The following is a 14,120-nucleotide window of genomic DNA, read 5'->3' on the forward strand; positions in this document are numbered from 1 at the left end:
GATGTGGAATAAACTTCCAGGATGAATAGAGACAACATGTAGTGTAAGAAGCAATTCTGCTCACCAGTTGGCAGAAAAAAAGACAAACTAGTATAATTATGGTACCTCACCATTCTTACAACCCATGCATTGAATCACAATATAAAACTAAATTAATGACACTTAAAGGTCTTGAAGGCTTCCTCTAGTAAAACACAGAAGGCAACACACTGAGTAACTCAAACTGGATGAATATCGCAGTGAGCTGAAACCAGTTACTACCAAAAATGTTCATTTAATTCTCTATTTAACAAGAAAGCTGGTCATATACAGCAGCATCTTCGAGATAAAAGTGATTAATTCAAATAGTTTTACCTGAAAGTAGTTACTACCAGTCATCTGATAAATCCTCTGCCCAACACCTAGTCTATTCTTTGAGATAGTATGTTTGCTTCTTCCAAAGTTGCCCTTAACAGCTATTCTCTGCTGCCAATCTATCTTAACTCCTTTAGACATTTTTTTTAAAGCTTGTCAACCAAACACAGATCAAAAATACAGCAACTGTTGCTTGCTATACTTTCAAAAAATACTGCAGTATGATAACTAGTTATGTCACTGCTTTGAAATACTTATTTAGGATAGGTTAAAGTGACAGCTTTGGGACTCAGCACACCAACTTAGTATGCTGATGCCACTTGGAAACTGGAAAAGCATTTTCTAACATGACAAGTCTGAATGACATGGATATTTTCCTCTAAAGCACATGAAAGTTCTTTCTTTTTACTCAAAACCCTGTAAAAATAATGCTGACAAAAAAAAAAAAAGAAGTTTGGGGGCTTTTTTTTTCTTTTTTTCTTTCTCAAACATTTTCCCCCTCTCTTCTCCTAAAGAAAAAGTTATTTTTTAATATAGCATAGTTTTCCTGTGAAGGTATATTCATAAGAAATCACATACCCACCACTCTGCATTTTGTCTAACTTTTATATTTCTCTTATTACCATCTTTAATTTGACTCAAAAAAACAAAAGTTAGGAATAGCTTTTAAAACAGGGGAAAGCATTTTTCATTCTACTCTACTTTATTCATATAAACTGTATCAAATTGAATCAGATAAATGTATCAGGGCAATTACATTGAAGAACTGTTCTTCAAGAAATATATAATTTCAGTTTCGTTTATAACATTATGCAATTAGCAAAACACAAAGGAATAAAAATACTTTCCCAAGTAAAAAGAAAATCAACTTAAATATGTACTTCTCTTATTTTCAAACAGAAGCTCTTACTTTCAAATGAGAAAAAATTTGAACTGAACTGTCATGTTGAATTATATTTTGATAACTGCACATAGAATTATGTCGAATATAGAACAGTTCAAAAATACAGAATTCAGAGAGCATTATCTGGTTTAATAATCAAAAAATATCATGAATATCTAGACTGTAAATAGTAATGTTATAAACCAATTCAACATTCCTATTAATATTCAGCAAAGTCTACTCTTTCAAAATGACAAACTGCTTCAAATTAAGACAAAAAGTGTCAGAGAAGCTTCATAAACTCTAGCAGATGAATACAACGATGACAGCTGTTCCTTCTCTTGTCATTCAAACTTGAATTTAGTTTGATAACTGGAGTATAAAGTTAATGCAACAGAGAAGTTCATTTAATAATAAAACACAAGTACTATTACTTTATTTTTTCAATCTGTTTGTGGTTTTTTAACTTCTGTTTGTTTTACGATGTAAAACACTTTCAGTGTTCTGGTTTCATGAGTTGAATTCAGACACCCCGAGTAACTCTATTAACATACAAAACTTGACATATTTTAAGTTTTGCATCAACATGGCTTCCTATTAACAACACTTTTTGGTTTTCCCTCAAAGGCATCTTTCATATATGCTTTACATACTGTCCTTTTTTCATTCAGTATTGATACTCAAAAATTCATGCTTTAGTTATGTAGATTACTCTTACATCCTAGAATTTCAGGGTTTAAGGGTTTCTTTAGAGGGTGCCTGGTTTTCTTGTTTGGTTTTGGTATTTTTCTAAACAGAAATTTGTAAGACACAGAGCAAGAAATACCATTACTCAAAATATTAATTTTCTCTGAGAGAACGAAAAATAACAGGCAATTAAGAAGTTGGATATACTTACTAGGATAATCCTAATGCTTCTTTTTCACTTCTGACAGCAACTGTTAACCACAGCCAGAGAGTTCTAACTGTAATTAGGTTTTTTCACTTCAAATAGACAGAAACCTTTTAAAAAAGTATCCACAAGAAAATGTTTTAGTTAAAATATGTTAATTTTTCCCTGACAGTGAAGCCTATTTCATCAGCTAACAAACCCTTATAAACTAAATAATCAGCACTCTTACTACTCTGCATCTGTAATCAAACTAAAAAAAGCATTTTAACACAGTCCACACTTGACTGAAACTTGCAATATGTACCAGCTCATGAGAATAAAAATTTTGATTTTGCAATTTGTGTGGTTGACAAAATGGACTTTCAAGAATTTAAGTTTGTTTCAAGGGAAACATGAAGATGACTGGAGTTATTTTCTCCATCCCATCAGTATGATATGATTTCAGACACTTCAGTTCTAATGATCTGTGGAACTATTTAAAAAAATTGAGATTATAGGAAAATATGACAGAAGTAATATTAAAAATAATTCTACATACAATAAGAAAAGAAAGGCAGCAAAGCCTAAGCTTTGTCACCTTTCAGGGGAACCTTCAGAGGTGGGGGGAAAAAAATCAATGCATCTATTTTTTTTATTAGCCTTGAAGTTAAAACTGGTACCTAGAAAACTTAAGATTCACAGTGTTTGCTATCACAATTAATGATAAAAATTTGTTCAGTCAGTCTCAAATCTCTCCCGGTACAACTACTGGATGAAACTATGCATGCGACATTTCAGATCAACTGTTACAATTAGTTGGGAAATCTGACAGCACACTGAAGAGACTGAAATCAAAACTGAAATACAGAGGTAGAGAAGGACTGATTCTGTAAAACAGTGTTGGCTAATCATAATAAATCACAGCCATTCAAAACAGTACTAGAAAATAAAAACAGTAGAAAAGCAGGTTGCCATACCCTACACGGATTTTGAGATGCTTTTATGAGTACTCTCTAACTCGCTAAGAAAAAAAAAGGTGTAATTCACAAAGACTTATCCTGACCACTTAGTTTAATAATACAGCTAAAGCACCCTAAGAGCTACCTGGCATTAAACAGAGATCTTGCTTCGCCTTTCTTCCCTAACATGTTCCTGTCCCCACATCAGCACTGACGTCCATCTCTGATCCCTAAGATAAGAGCAGAAAGTTAAATTATTCATTTTATTATGGGGCTAGTTTCCTGCCAGTGTAACTGAACTGATCCACCGTGCCAGATAAAAGCCAATGCTGACCAACGAGAGAAGGCAGGAATGCATGTCTGGGGTTTGAAAACTGAAAGCAAAGCTATCCATTTCGACAGTAGCAAGCCCCAGTTCAGCTGTGTAATCTAAGCACATGGTAAACAAACCCTTTTCTGTCCAACTAAACCTGATTTGGAAATACTCATATATGTAGCTCCACTGTTAAGTTTCAAGAACAGTGAAATGAAACTAGAAAAGGCAAGGTACATTGACCTCTGGAAACAGCAAATGGGATCTGGAGTACGATTAATTCTACCACATATAAGAATTTAGTTCACACATTTCCAAGCCCTTTCTGGAAATCAAATACATTAATGAGTAAAATATACATAGCACACCAAACAGTTACTTGTCGATGTGTGCTCAGCTGCTCATTATCAACACTTTCTCAAGGTTACTATACTCCAAGAAATGCCAGAAGCACTAATTGAGTTGGCACAATTAGCTAAAAATCCACTAATTAAATAAGTAAATCACCTCATTTTGACCAAAGCAGATTAAGAGAGCGCTTATGCAGAGAGATTCGCTCGTATATTTGATACCTAATGCCACTCACTTCCAGTAGGTTAAGCAACTAAGGAAAAACAGTAGGGAATAAACTAGTCACTAACAAGCTACACACAAAGTGCATACCTGGGTAAAGCTCAACTACATTCTTTAGGGCCTTTAATATTACAATTACATTAAAAAGTCCTCAACTGAAATAGTTGTGTAACTCCAAGACACAGCAAAGTACTCACTGAAGGATTAGTCAAACTGCAGCTAAAAAAATATTATTCTAACAAGCTGAAAAAAAACAAATTTGTCTAAGTAAATAACTAAAATAAATATCCAAACACACACAAATGGATCAAAAGATTAAAGGCAATTTATAGTTAGTTTACCCCTTATTAACTTATTCTTGTCATTCCACAAGTCTTACAGACATATTTGCCCTCCTTCATGCTCACTCATTCCCTAACCTTCCAAAAACTAAGCATAAGATGTCCTCTTAATACTATCTACATTTTCCTTACAGTTCTGTTTGCAGTGCCTCCAAATATACAGCTTTATTAACCAGCCCTAGACACAGCAGTATATTACGGCAAGCACTGCTAGCTGATAAACAATTCAAACAATTCACTGCTCATTATTTTCAAAATTCTCCTCCTTGATTAAAGTGAATGGAAGGATGTAAAATTGTCTGATTTCTTCTCCCAATTAGGCCTGAAAAGCTATATTATACATTAGCAAAGAAAATTGCTCAGATATTGTGAATGATTTATTTTTAAGTAAGACATACATAAAAAAATGAACAATTCAAAAATATAATCTAGCCAAGGCTTTTTTAAAGCACTAAAACTTAAGTCTATATTTTTACCTCCTTTGATGCAATGTAAATCATCTGGAGGAATTTAGGGTTTTTCACTATAACTCAAATATTTAAATGAATAAAAAAACCCTGACAACCTTCTGAATTACAGAAGAATATGCACGCATTTTAAAAGTGACTACAAATTCTCAGGATACACAGCTTCTTCACAAAGATCCATTATATGAGGACTGTAAACTTCAGAATCTAAAAACTGCAGTGACTTAAAAATGGGGCAATTAGTACTTTCTGCACAAAAAGAATGGTTGAATTCCAACTGAGGAATCTGATAGGTGGCATAAAACAGAAGATGTACGGAGGAAATAAGACCTATAAAAGGGTCCCAAGAAGCTCCTAAATAAAGTAGAACAAGCCAAATCATAAGAAACAGGATAAAACACAATTCAGCTTCACAAGTCGATTTAATAATGAGTTAAGGCACACATTGTCAGGACTGTCTTTCAGCACCTATCATTTCTAGGTTCTTTCCAACTGCAGTCACAACCAGTGCTGCTACACAGCACAGGAGACTGGTACAGAAGAACCATGTCCTTAGCACTGCAGACAGGCACTAAACGGGTCTATTGATTACTTGTGGACCTTTTCCACTTTTTCCATGTGACAAAAGCAGGAATCATCAATGCATAAAATCAAATTCAAACACTGTTTATCATACTTATCACAGTCTTCCCTCTCTTCAGCTACTCTGTACAACAAAATATTTTCACTGAACAGTAGATGGACTCATTAACAGTGTACAGTGGGGGAACATACACTTAGAAAGTCAAAAACTGAATGGCAGTTATCTCAAAGCCAGCTAGGGCAGTGCTGAACAATTTCTGCATCATGTTTATATATAGGTATGTGTGCATATACTACATGTTTTGTAATATGTGAAAGCAAAGAGTGTTTCAAAGAGAATCAACAGTTAATTTGAAAGTTTCAGAAAACAGAGCAGCTTGTGTTTGTTGCCAGTCTTTTACAGAGGAATACACAAGATGTTTCCTGGACTTATGCAGAATTCAAGAGTTTTATGTAAGCTTTCTTCATTCCTTGGCGCAAATGACACGAATAACAATATTCCATTCAATTATCAAAGAATACTGCACAGAATATTGTTAACGTATATGAAAATTTCAGTCAACCTCACTGGTATCATGATTATTACGATACAAAATCATGGAAACTATTAAGAAGCAGCACTGAAACACATCTTTGTATGTGGAAACTACACTACTGGTGATTTGCATTAAGGAGAGAAAATATAATGTGATCAAATGGAACTCGTGACATTGAATTTTCATATGACAGAAGAGTGATTTAAATTATTTTCAATAGCTTTTCAGGCAAGTTTTACAATGTTTTAAAAAATGAGGAAACATTTTCTTAATACTTGCAAGAAAACGTTAAAATGTCAGTTACACTTCATGCTTCATCTCAGTGCTTTCATGAAAATTTAATTTGTGTTTTATAAATCATTTCAAACAAATGTGTAAATAAAAACATTTTTATACAGTATTCCTCAAAAAATGCATTTATTTAAACAAAGAAAAGTAAAATGGTAGAAGTTTATTACAAAGTGTAATGCCAAAGTTATCAGAACAGCTCAAGAGCATACAAAGGTAGCAAATAAAGACATCTTTTCAGCTTTCAAACTGCAAAAACCCCTCATATTCTTGAACACTCCATCCTGGGAGGTTTTCCAGTATTTCTTTCATGGTAAGCCAGAAGACAGCAAGGATGATTCTATCAGTCTCTAACTACTTGAAGAGCCTGGGAAAGAGAGAAGCATTCAGCTAATCCAGTTATAGCTCCTTGTTTAACATTACCAAAACAATTTGTCATTCCTTCAGTTTTGCTTAGTCTTTTCTAAGTAGAATAATTACATATATGTTACATCTTCTCCACCGTATCTCCTCAAAACCCCAGTGCATAAGCCCTATTCATAATTCTCCATGGACTAATGCATTGGAGGAACTGATTAAGAAAGGTCTAGGTTTTTAAGTAGAAGGATTCAATATCTCAGATTAATTTATATACTGCAGTAACCATGGTTTCAGCTTAGCCTTGTAAAGGAAATAGACAAAATTAGCCCATAGACAAAATTTTACCCTCTAACACTGTAAATATAAAAAAACTTCTAGCAGCTCTCTGGAGTCAGTGGGTTAATACTCTTTCCTCCCTGGATTACTGCCTCATCATTCAGAAATTCAGTTTTATGCACATTCTAAACAGATGTACTTATTGCATAAAAATTACAAATCTCCTTAAAAATCTGATAAATTGACAACTTTTTCATATTTTATGAACAAACACTGAAGAATTACCTCAGATAGAGCCATGATACAATGCTCTGAAACATTATTCCAATTATACTATGAAAATGACATTTTTAAATACAGCATTCAACAGCTGGAAAAAAAATAATAGTTTTAAATTATTTGCAGTAAATATGCTGAAAAGGAAGGAATGAAGGTAGCAACTAGTATGAAATCTCATTTTAAGGACAGGAAGCCACCTGTGACATATGAGAGGTAATGGAAAGCTAAGCAAGGCAGCTGCAGACAGATAAGTGCTTTTCAAGGACCAAAGAAAGTTTACATTCTCATAGTAACACTGGTCTGGGACTAAATTCCATCCCAATTCCGTTAGGATTTCAGCCTGGATTAATTATTCCATAAAGTCATGCAAGTATCAATTTAAAAACACTAAGTAACAGAAGTTGCATTAAATGCCTTCTACGAAAGGATCTAAGATCACAAGAAAAATACTTACAAGAGTAAGACCTTCCTTTCCAAAGTTTTCAGTTCATGATTCTTGTAGACATCCTCAAATTGTCGTCAGCTCCTCCATTGCAAGGAGATTGCAGATGGTATCTGAATCACCATTCCAGTCTTCAGCAGCCTCATGTTCCTTCACATTCGTTATCCAACATAAAATGATGGAAAGCTAACAATAGTATTTGTTTTCTGGCACTAATTTCCTACTAACTGCTAATTTTCTCTTGACCCAACACTACTAGGGGTCTCAAAGTGATTTCACACAGCCTTTCCACTTAGCAATGGCCTGGCATGCATCCTTATTATGATGGTGTTTGTCCTGAGCTCTCATCTCCTTGGATGGTGAATAAATCCAGGTCCTCTCTGTGGTTCTAGATGTACACACAAGGCCCAGTGAGTTAATGAAATGCAGATGTATTACTGAAATGTCAAATGTAGTGAAGTGTAGCTGATTCCATGAGCAAGAAGCCTCAAGAAACTGTGCAGCACAACTTAATGACTGGAAACAATCTAGATCAACAGGAACTCAGGGCAACAGGATGGTGTACAGAGAGCAATACATGTACAACTTGAAATAGGACTTGCAAGCCAGTGCAAAATTTCCTTGTCTACATTTAGTCAAACACTGAGGAGTCACATGGTATATCTTACCTCATTAACAAAACCATCTCTGGAATTGCATCCATATGGACAAGATTACTTTTGACACAAACTAATATGCTACAAAGTCACAGAGCTTTCAGGAAAACTGCCCTCACAGTAATCAGCATTCCTTCTGACAACATAAGTTGTAACACTGCTACATCATGTAAGAGATTACAAGTAAGCACAAAATAGTATTCCCATACAACTAACTTCGAAATTCCAAGGAAGCTGTTATGTTATGGTGGAAAGGTTCGAATTCCTCCTTCTCCTCATTTAGACCAGAAATCTGAATCTGAATCTACTATATTCCAGCAAGGCTGGTTATCAGCTCCTCAGATTTTCTTTAATTGCAGTTGTGCCTCTCCTGGCTTGCTTTGACAACCAAGTTCTATCTTGCTGAAAATATTACAGTATTTCACTTTCATCGCAAAGTAGGGAACTAATGAGACATTCCCAAATTACACTTTCATCATTCTTACACTACTGGAAAGGTTGAAAGAATGCTCTCAACATTTAACATATTCAATTCCTACCTTCAGTCACTTAACCTATTCTAAATGTGGGAACCTATGTGCTAAAATTAGGTATCCCAATCCACGCTAATTCATCAAAACATCTGTGATCTCAGTCCTTATAAACAAACCCACAAACCTACTTTGTGACATTCACATCTGAATGAAAAGGCAAGTAAATTATCACTTCCATACACGCCATTTCTATATTCAAAAGTTCTTTAACAGCACTTTTCCAAATCGTTTCTGGATGTCTTTAGCAGACCAGAAAGACTCCCATCACTAGAATAAATATGTCACGTACTTGTCATGCAAAGTTAAGGATTTAGGGCTCTCTCAGTTGTCATAAAGCTAAAATAAACATGGCTTTCCTCCCACTAAAATATTTGACAAAACTGCAATTGTGTGTAAATGTTATCAGGATTTACTATCAGATGATCTAATCAGCACAGGTTTATTATAATGGTGTTGTTAATAAGAACTTATTAATCTTTAATAATCCTTTAGGACCTCTTTCTCTTAATTATAGAAAGAAACTAAATTAAAAGGCATTATCATAACTTTCAATGGCATGAATTATGACCCAAGTGACTCAGAGCTGCAACACAAATGCTCCAGTTAAACTGAAAAAAATACACAAAAATCAACAGTTGAAACAATAAATAAAGCACCTTAAGGTACAAACCAATATTGACTTAAAAACAGAGTAAGAAAAAAAATCCAGAATAAAATCTGAGGTAAATACAGAGTATCACTAGAGTAAATATTAAATACACTAGTAGCTTCAACATTTCTGCTAGGAAACCTCTGCTTCTCTGCATTTATTTGTATATATATTATTTAAGCACAATTCATAGTATGAGTTTTGAATCAGTCTATAATTTTACTACAAATCTCAAGATTTTTTAGGTACTTTGCAAATTTAATGTCCCCATTTCAAGTGTGTCATACACATTCTTATTCATTTTAACCTGAAGGCATCACTCAGCATAACTACAAAGACTCAAATCAAAAAGCTATTTAAAGACATATCTTAGAAAGTTTTATGTCACTGGGGGAAGTAACTGCTACTAGCACTAAGCCAGGACCACTAATATATTGAAGAAAATACCCTAATTTCAGTATTTTTCTTATTATATAGAAATCAACTTTTAAATAAGCTTTTACAATGCAGTTTTCTGAGTTTCATACATTTTCAGTGGCAAAATATCTTTTACGGTTGTTAGGTTTTGAGTGTTGTCATTCCTCGGTGGACACTTCTGGAACAGTTATGCTTTCTGACATGAAAATACTGACAAACTGGCAAATACATTAAAATCAGCAGGGTCTCCAAATGTAAGTTGGTGGTAAAGGCAAACTTATTTACCATATTAATTAAATGGTCTATTTAACATGGAATATCAATTCTCTAATCACATCTCATTTGAACTTCTTATTTCAATTAACAACCCTGAAGTCTACTAGAAACCCTACTGTTCTAGGATCATTAAGAACATTTTCATTATCTGTCAAATGAGGGAGTAAAAGGCAGAAACTGCGAGTACTCTCAGGAGTAGGCTTCTACTCTACTTAAGAGATGATTAGGGAGAAAGCAGCAGTAGTTCTCATTTGTTGCTTAGCAATGAAATGTCCCCCTATGAAAAAAGAAATGAACAAAGCAACAGAGGTGTTGCCATGCAAATGAGTAAATGGGTAGTCTATCATCCACTCAAGGATAATCTGTCCTTCGTTAAATTTAATCAATCCAGATTAAGACACCAATGGGTATCTTGCATAGAGAAGGTAAGACGAATCCAGTATCTACAGCCTCACTGAAGTAGCCAGGCAAAACGTTGCTCAAGTTTACATATAAGCATTGTACATTTTCATTGTATGTCAGTATGACAAACAGAAATACAAGGAAAAGAGTTTTAATTCAAGACAGATTAGTACTGTCATTTTTACTGTTTAAACTTACCTTTTATATCCATAGTTATGTGGATACAGTTATACCGAAGTTATAATGAATTGTTGTTAACAATTAGCCAAACTCTTAAGATTTATAAAGACATAAATACCAATCTATAAATTTAAGATATGGGTGGTGTTCTTGCAAGGGTTGAGCATTTAACCAATACCTGAGTTTGTCAAACAAGTTTTCAAAAAGTACACATGCATATAAGGCCACATACTCAAGAGAAATACAGCTGTTTACTATTTTTACTAGTGCTGTAAGTCCCAGAATGGCAGAGTTCTCAACCAGAGAAATTTGATTGCTGACTTAATTTTCAGACCCTAATTCCAGGCTGCTATTCTTTCAGTCACAAATCCACTTTAACAGGTTCCCTCCAGTTTCCCTGTCATTCATTCAAAAGGTTTCCTTGTTTCCTGTGTTGTTTTTTCTTGTTTTGTTTTGGTGTGTTGTTTTGGGGAGTTTTTCATTGTTGTTGCCTGATTTTGGCTGCATTTTTTAAACCCCTGCTCACTTCATACACACAATTTATAGAGTTTCACAAGCAGTGTGAAACAGAAGAGAAAGAGAAAAAGGGAGAATAAAACCACCTATGAAGAATAAAAGCATCAGGAGTAGTGAACACTTCTTAACTACAGAGCAAGATGAAAGCAAATCCTAGATTGTGCTTTCAGATCTGATCAATGAGAACACTGTCTGCAACTTCTACAGAGGATTATTTGCTTGGGTTTTGTTGAGGGGGGAGGTTATCTGGAATAAAAATCTGAAGGAATCCTGAACTCCAGTGACTTAAGTGAAATCTGACTGCTTCTCAGTATTTATTCAAAGGAAACTATACAGAATTAAAATTATAAAAATATAAGTTATGTATAAAATTATGCTTTGACTAGCTTGTCCAAATTGTTACTCAGATTAAAAGGAAGATAAAGTTCCAAAACCAGTATCAATTCATAATTGGTACAAAGACAAATCTTACCTATATATTCACAAACGAAGACTACAAAAAAAGGAGTAACAAGATCATTTATGCCCTGAACATATCCACTGGCTGGATGACGTATTGCCCAGATAAACAAAATTCTTTCAAAGATCTGAAAAAGAGTTAAAGAAACTATCAGATAATTTATCAAATGATGAGCACATTTTAAGCACATTTGAAAATTATACAACAAATTCAAAATCATAAACTATTAATATAAAAACGTGCATACAAAAGCATAAATAAGCATCAGTATTCGTAATTAACTTCCAGTGCTAAGTAAGCTTCTCAGATCTTCAACAGGAAGCATTTCCACTGTATTAGTACATTAAAACCAACCTAGTACATAATTAATTTATAACAGTTACAACTAAGTAGCACTTACTCATTGAAGCTTTTCCGAAAATGTAAAATACTTCTTTCCCAAAGAGACAGAAATATTAGATAATTTTCTCATTACTTTTCACCTCTTTGAGAGAAGTATTTTATCAATATATCATTGTATCTATTCCTAAGCAACAGAAAGAAGTACTTAATTTAGCTTAGTTTTTTTAATAACATACCCATAAAAAGAGATTCTGCCATAGTTTGGCTATAGTGACATAGCACTGCACTGTGGGGTTCTAGACTTCAGAAGCAAGTATACTGGTTAACAACAACAACAATAAAAAAACTATCTGAAAAAAATCAGGAAATACAGAAAAAAGGCAACTACCTCTCTGAGGGTATTACATAACATCACCAACTCAACTGTAAACTGTACCTTGCCCAGAATCAGCAAAAGCTCCTAAGGCCACAACATACCTCACCATGGGAAGGACAGCATGACAAGAGTATAGAGCAGGGAAATCACACAATTTATCATTAACCCAATTTAGGTCTGTGACAACCTCTATTTTTCCTCTATTTGATTCTGAACATGCTGCATGTCTTAAATGCTTCAAATAAGCAGCAGAGTGAAAGCTGTTATGTGCTTTGCCCTAAATACAGGTACTCAATCAGGTATAACCTGCTGATGCAAAAGAACGTTTGCTTTTCCCTGGAAGGTCTGCCCAAGAAGCAAAAATGCAGAGGCAGCTAAGAGGAGCAGAGAAAGGAGAGCTCAAACCAAACGACTGTGTCAATCTTAAGATCAGGCCTCCAATACTAATAGAAAAATGAGAGACTTGGTAAGGACCCCAAGGAGATTGCACAGTTTGCTGCAAATCCAGAAGTCAATGAATGCTCAGGCTTCAAGAAAGCCAGTGAAAGACCTGACCTTAGAGGACACAATAGGTACAAAAAGCTGGTATTATTTCTATTCAACCTCAATTCAAGGTTTTGTTACATTAAGAAGTCGACTATTCTAATTCCTGAAACACATTTGCACTTTTTGCTTTGAGAGCAAATATCAACATCCACCCTTCTCCCACAGGCTTTCTTTTAACAAACAGCTTTCCCTAATCTCCAGGTTTTACATTTCCCTGGCATGCTGAAAATCCACAGAACAAGGGTAATGGTCAAGAACAACAAATGTGAAAAGCTTTGGTGGGCACTGAAACACAAGAAGCCTTGGCTCATGTTTGTTCCATTCCAGCTACAATTAAGATTCAGTCCTTGTGATTTCAGTTTTTGGGGCAAAGATTAGGCAAAAAGGGAGGTATTCATTTAGCAAAAGCTCGCAAAAAAAAACATTTTCATTAGCTAAGGTACTTATTCCTTTAGCTATAAATTCTTCTCTGTGATAGTCCTGTCACCTCATGCTTTTTAATATGTGCTGCATATTAAACTGAAAAAATACTAACCTGTGCAAACCAAGCAGTAGCCAGTGGGGCTTCATCATTATCAATAACTGTATAAAGACCCTAAGTTCTGCCATGTACTTTTACATGTATACTATATTTAACATAATTATGCCTTTATGAAATTGGTTATATCACGTTTTTACTATTATTGAAAAACTGCAAATCAAGTTAGCTCACAGCCATCCTTCCTGCTTCTGTCAGTTGCTATTTCAGTTTCAGTAACATTAGGTTATCAGTATTACCAGTGTTATCATCCTGTGTTTCACTTCAAATAAAGGACACATTTATCATATTGCAAACACAAATAACTTTCTTGAAAACAAATTTAAGACAGAAGTGACTAGAAAACCCTATTTAAGTAGAAATTATGTTATGCAGTAGGCTAGATAAAAAAAAATCCTGGTGTGACAGGGTCACAAAATATGTACAGTGAGAAACAAATAAAAAAACATAAGTAATTCAGTAACAGCTATCAAAACACCCATTCTAAAAATCACAAAAACAGTGCTTTTCATCAAGGCATGCCTCAAATCAAACAACGCTCAAATTTGTACCACCAACTTTTCCTTTCCTGAGAACCTGAAAATATACATAGTGTGCATTGCAAATTGAGCTGCCTATGGATTTCAATGCATTTTTAAAATCCAGGTATGAAAACTAAGGGGATGGGGGTGGTATTTGGTTGGGGTTTTTTTTGTTTGTGTGGGT

At 34.4% G+C, this 14,120-nt stretch overlaps 1 protein-coding gene and 1 long non-coding RNA gene across 2 annotated transcripts in view; both read right to left on the reverse strand.

Moving 5' to 3' along the window:
• Nucleotides 1–14,120, reverse strand: part of TBC1D22A (TBC1 domain family member 22A) — a 171,610-nt gene that overhangs the window by 119,789 nt on the left and 37,701 nt on the right. Inside the window, exon 8 of the mRNA XM_005148427.3 lies at nt 11,626–11,740. Within this exon, the coding sequence (XP_005148484.2) occupies nt 11,626–11,740 (115 nt within the window). The remainder of the gene's footprint in view (nt 1–11,625; nt 11,741–14,120) is intronic.
• LOC115946386 (uncharacterized) lies at nt 6,280–11,615 on the reverse strand. Its single transcript, XR_004080477.2, has 2 exons — nt 7,537–11,615; nt 6,280–6,534 (listed from the first exon to the last, which is right to left on the reverse strand). It is a non-coding gene; the product is annotated as an uncharacterized lncRNA (long non-coding RNA).

The sequence above is a fragment of the Melopsittacus undulatus genome, chromosome 5, assembly GCF_012275295.1.
Source record: "Melopsittacus undulatus isolate bMelUnd1 chromosome 5, bMelUnd1.mat.Z, whole genome shotgun sequence".
Classification (NCBI taxonomy): domain Eukaryota; kingdom Metazoa; phylum Chordata; class Aves; order Psittaciformes; family Psittaculidae; genus Melopsittacus; species Melopsittacus undulatus.